The following is a 5,484-nucleotide window of genomic DNA, read 5'->3' on the forward strand; positions in this document are numbered from 1 at the left end:
TTCATAGACCACAGGGATGAAAAATTTACAAGTATAGAAATGAATGAATGTTTAATATTAAATTACTTATAAGATTTAAAATTTTCAAATGTTTTATTTTGTACGTAGAAAGATAAAATTTCAAGATTTTGTCCTTTAATCCTAGGCTAGGGATTATAGAAATTAATATACACTTTCAGTTTTTTTGTGAAACTATTTCGTATAGGAACTTGAAGATTAACACACAAAAAATACTTATATACACCTTCAATAATAGAGTAACCACATGTACATTTAAATTTATTATTAATTTTTTAAAATTTTAATATAATTATTATTAAAAATACTGTAAAAAAATTGATATCATAGTATAAAATAATTGATATTTTTATAAGTAAAAATAATTTATACTTAGTTCGAATAATATATATATATATTTTTGACAAATATTGAATTCAATATTAATAATACTAATATTCAATGGGTTTTATCGTAAATATAGGGTGAAACGAAGGGTAAAGTACAGAAACCAAAAGAAGTGTATCCAACACACCGCTTCCCCAACACGATTCTACGACACTTCAAAAAAAAAAAATCCAATTGATTTACGCGCGCCAAAAATTTCCCTAAAATAAAACCCACCAACGAATGCGAAAATTCAGAACCCATTTCTAATAAAAACCCTAAAATCCCAAATCTTCTTCACTCTCCATTCGAATCTCATCTGAAATCAACAGCAACAACAACAAAGAAAGAAGAAGAAGAAGAAGAAGAAGAAAAATGTTTTACTCTCAGACATTTTTGGCGCGAAAAGGACCACTCTCTACAGTGTGGATCGCCGCGCATCTTCAACACAGACTCAAGAAATCTCAATGGGCTTCTACTGACATTCCATCCACAGTTCGTAAGTTTCTTCAACAATAAATAAAAAACCCTTTTTTTTTATCTAAAGGTTAAAAGTTTGTATTTTTTCTTAAAATTCCATCTGGGTTTGGGATTCTTTGAGGAAAAATGTTACTCATTCTACTGGGTTTTAATTTTTAATTGAAAAATTTAATTTTTATTTGTTGAAAAAAAAATATGTCTGAAAGTTTGTATTTTTATCAAAATCGCATCTGGGTTTTATGTTGAGATTCTTTGAGGGTCAATGTTATTTTTTTAATTTAAAACAAAAAGAATCTTTGAGTGGGTTGGGGTTGTTTATGACAATTGAGAACCTTGATAGCATTGAAGTTGGTAATTCCTGGAATTTGCAATTTATTTACTATTGAGTTTTGGTGATTTTGTTTCTTTGGTTGCATGATAGTTTTATTTTAGTGTTCTGAACTTGTATTTAGAGAGCTAGGTTTTTCTTATTGTTGTTATTGTCATGGTTAATTGTTAATCGTTTGAATGTTTCTTTCAAAACACATAATTCCTCGAAAAACAATGTTGCTTGTTTTTTATTTTGCTGTTGAGAGTACTTGAAGGACAATGTTACTCATCCTACTTGGTTTAAATTTTTCTTGATTGAAAACAAAAAGGATGTTTGAGGTGTTGGTTACTCTTGTAGTGTTTTACTCACAGTTTTTTTGTGTTGAAAACTCGGTATCCGGCCCAAGGGCCAACTAATCCGAGTGTTAAAGTTTGAATAATATGTTGTGTCACAACTTGAGGAGATGTGCTCAAGTTGAAAATTCTGAGAAAGTTTGTTTTAGAAGTCTTACATAGTTGCAATTGCAAAATATTATCAGCGAGCTCAGTAATAGTGTGGAGCTTTGGTTAAAAATAAATTTGTGTTTTGCCTATATCACTGGTTAATTGGTTTGTTGCCTGAATTTATGGTAGAGTAGGTTTCAACCTTTATTGCACCAGGCGCAGGTACCGTTCACGGGGTTCCGATTGTTGTTTATCAATATAAAGAGTCTGCTCTACGAAGTTTATCAATATTGTTGTTTTTATTGTTGTTGCGATCAATTATCAATTTTGAATGTTTCTTTCAGAACATATAATGGATCCTGGGGTTCCGATTGCATTGAGAATGTCAGCTCACCTACTCCTAGGTGTTGTTCGTATTTATTCGAAGAAAGTTGATTATCTTCTTAACGATTGCAATGCTGTTCGTACTGTTTTGTACAAAGTATTTCCTTCTATGCCAAATAATACTTTACCTGAGGATGCGAGACAAGCCCCTGTTCATTCTATCACCATGCCAGCCACTTTTGACCTTGATATGCTTGACGTGGACTATGAAATAGATACTAACGGGTAGACTTTCCTTTATGTTTCTTTTATCTTTTCAAATTATTATCAAAATCTATATACAACTGATATATAATTGGATGTGTCTTAGGTCTGAGGATGTTCACATGAGGACTTATGAAGAGATTACAATTACAGGTTATTTAAGTGAATCCATAATTTTAGTTATGTATTTTTCAAGTAACACATGAAAGTTTAAAATATTTTCATGTTTCTTCATGTGCAGATGAAAATTATGTGATTCCACGTTTTGATGAGGTGCATGCTTTTTTCTTTCCTTCTCATTCCTTTCATCTATGTATAACCTATGTTAATAATTGGAATAGTTTTTTCTTGAGTTACAAATTTATTTCATCTACTTTTCCTTTGTTTTTAGGGTGAAAGATTTGGTGATTTGAATGAACAACCACCACCAGATTCTGAGGCACCAACTACGGAAATGTAAGTTTTGTTAGTTTTGGTGTTTAGTTGCATTTTTTTTTTTAATTTCTATTTTCCCTTATGAACCAATAGAATAATACATTGTTTGTTCTTATAGCATTATTCCCCAGTCTCCATCGACAAACGAGGCAATGCCAGTGGATGTTCAAGATGGTAGTCCAAGTACCCGTAGAGAGTCACACACTGGTGATGATAACCAACATATCTTTCAGGATCCCAATACAAAAGAGACAATGCCAGTGGAAGCTTTTCGTAATCCATCCAATGATCATGATACTATTGGAAATCTACCGGACCCTGGGTCTAATGATACTGAACCCAATAGAGATTTCAATCCAACTGTGAATGAAGAGGATCCAATTGTTGAAGTGACTGAAGTCCGTGTTGAAACCCCACAAGTTCAACCAACTGGACCACCAACTCCAGTTTCTATTCAAGAAGGTGCCTCAGATGCACACGTTAATGGAGGTTAATGTTTATCTGTTTCATACATTTTACTGATTTACATATGAATTCTTGAATTTCGTAACTGATTATTCTCGCTCAATCTTAGGGGAAATTTCTCAACAAACTGCAGGAGGGCATGGTTCTTTCGATTTTGGGATGATTCCTAGCCCTCAAATAGAGCAGAGACAGGATCAGGGACAGGATCAGGGGAATCAAAGAGGAAGGAAGAGAAAATTCATCGATGATGCCATAGTCTTAACAAACGAGTAATTTTTTATTATTATTTGATTCTACTAGTTCCATGTTCTGTAACATATAGTTATTTTTAGAAATGTCCGATTTTTTGTTTCTCATGTTGGGATGCCTTTATAGATTCATGAGGAAAAACCTTAACGATACTCGCAAAATACGGCGGAAGAGAAAGGATGTTACTACTTTGGGTAATTGGGAATTGAAGAGCAAACGATTGAAGGAGGATGTTTTTGACCAGCCTTTATTTACAGGTAGGCTGTTCTTTATTGTTTAATTTACATATATCGGTACTTGCAACAACATTTATGAATTTGTCATTTGAAACTTGTGTCTTCTTATTCAGGGTTATGTAAGGAACTTATAAACATACACAAAAGAGAATATATACTTTCAAAACCCCACCTGGTCATCTCTGAGGAAGATCATCCGGATAATACTACTAGAACTTCTCCAATTAACGAAATTGCTGACGAGCCAATACCTGATGCACCTGAGATTATTGGTAATGGTAATCCACCACCGAACCCTGGTGTGGAGGATATTGAACGCATGCGTTCTGATGCTAATGCTTCCCCTCCCATTATCCCAACTCATAGTATAGACACTGAACCCGTTATTGAAGATACTACTTACAAGAGTCCTGTTAGAAGAGATGATGCAACACCTTCGGTTTCTGAGACAGTGGAGATACCATCATATGGTGCAACATCACCTCGTGCTCGTGTATCTGAAATTGGTACCCCAAGCACATATCAAGATACAATAATTCATGACTATGACATTCCAGATACTAACCGATTGATCAATTCTCCAGAAAACGAAGTACGATTTAATGTTTCTTTATGAATACTTTCATACAGTCTCACTTGATGAGTTATATTCCATTTCCTTTCATCATAAAAGTTTTATTCTTGATGAATTATATTCCGTGTGGTTTTGCTATTGGTTGAATTGAAGCAGCTCAAGTAATCTAATATCTATTAACCTTGTTCTTTTAGGACCTTTATTTTCTTGAAGAAGATAACAACACACCAGCCACATCCAGTAAGTTCTATTTTCATGTCATTGTCTATTTGATTCATGACAGTATTTTACTTAATGTGCTGTTACTTGTATTATGTCATGATGAGTTAATATTATATAGTCGGTTTCTGCTATTGGCAACAGTTATATTATAGTTGACGTGAATTTTTTAACGACAGGTTCACAAAGTACAAACAAAAGTATTAGTACATTGTCCGGGAGGAGTAGGTAATTATCCATTTATTACTATTGTAGAATTCTTGGTTAAACCATACTTTAACCGATATATTATTTTCTTGGTAAAAGCTGTAGAACACATCTTAATTTGTGCCACATTGTTTGTTAATTTTGTTCTTCAAAATACTTCTCAAGTATCTGAATCTGCCAATATTTTTCAATTGTTTAATTCCAGGGGTGTAGCTCAATATCTAAAAGATTATTCTCCGTGTACCCCAATTCCGGAGCATCCTGCTGAAGACTTAAGCTTGAACAAGATATTGGATGGAAAAACTCGAAAGATTGCTGCTCGGATGTTCTTTGAAGTTTTGGTGAGTTTCATGACATTTCCATCCATTGAAATGAACTTCAGTTATTATGGTTTTGATCTTGTTTACAATTTCAACATAATTACATTGCTCCACTCTTTTGCTAATTTTTTTGTGAAATGCAAATCTTTGTTTATGATTGATGTGACATTTTTATTTTATGTTGCATTACAGGTGTTAAAGACTCATGATCTTATTGATGTAAAACAAGAGGAGCCTTATGGTGATGTCAGTATCAAGTTGACACCAACACTTTCAAAAGCTAAAATTTGATGTGCAGTCTCTGATGTAGATAGGCAAGGTTCTACAAATTTTGAGTTAACTATTTGAGACTGATAGTGGAAACTAGTATTATGAGAAATGTATATTTTACTTTAGAGTAAATTTATTACATGTTAACCCCTTGGAAGTTTTTCATTACAAGTTTACAACTCCCTAGTTTCAAGTGTTTCTATAGATAAGCTATTGAGTTTGATAATTGTAAGAAGAGAGCTGCTAAATGGTGCGAATAAGTACCACGCGAAAATTCACGAATGTGCGTGCACAGTCTTTCTCA

The 5,484-nt window shown here is 33.1% G+C and overlaps 1 protein-coding gene across 1 annotated transcript; it reads left to right on the forward strand.

Annotated features, from left to right (window-relative positions):
- Positions 1-600: 600 nt before the first annotated feature.
- On the forward strand, positions 601-5,484 carry LOC123908498 (sister chromatid cohesion 1 protein 3-like). The gene is made up of 13 exons (XM_045959152.1): positions 601-883; positions 1,962-2,226; positions 2,312-2,358; positions 2,447-2,478; positions 2,597-2,661; positions 2,759-3,129; positions 3,215-3,374; positions 3,481-3,611; positions 3,704-4,182; positions 4,359-4,404; positions 4,563-4,611; positions 4,796-4,931; positions 5,103-5,484. The coding sequence occupies exons 1-13, from the start codon at positions 760-762 to the stop codon at positions 5,199-5,201; spliced, it is 2,004 nt and encodes a 667-aa protein (XP_045815108.1). The 5' UTR covers positions 601-759; the 3' UTR covers positions 5,202-5,484.

This window comes from Trifolium pratense, linkage group LG2 (genome assembly GCF_020283565.1).
Source record: "Trifolium pratense cultivar HEN17-A07 linkage group LG2, ARS_RC_1.1, whole genome shotgun sequence".
Taxonomy (NCBI): Eukaryota; Viridiplantae; Streptophyta; class Magnoliopsida; order Fabales; family Fabaceae; genus Trifolium; species Trifolium pratense.

What these genes read in the sequence shown, in the direction of transcription:
- LOC123908498 (XM_045959152.1), top strand. Translation starts at nt 760, where the DNA reads ATGTTTTACTCTCAGACATTTTTGGCGCGAAAAGGACCACTCTCTACA. An exon ending in TGATTCCACGTTTTGATGAG is followed by an intron (nt 2,479 to 2,596) that starts GTGCATGCTTTT and finishes CTTTGTTTTTAG; the next exon opens with GGTGAAAGATTTGGTGATTT. An exon ending in GAGGCACCAACTACGGAAAT is followed by an intron (nt 2,662 to 2,758) that starts GTAAGTTTTGTT and finishes TTGTTCTTATAG; the next exon opens with CATTATTCCCCAGTCTCCAT.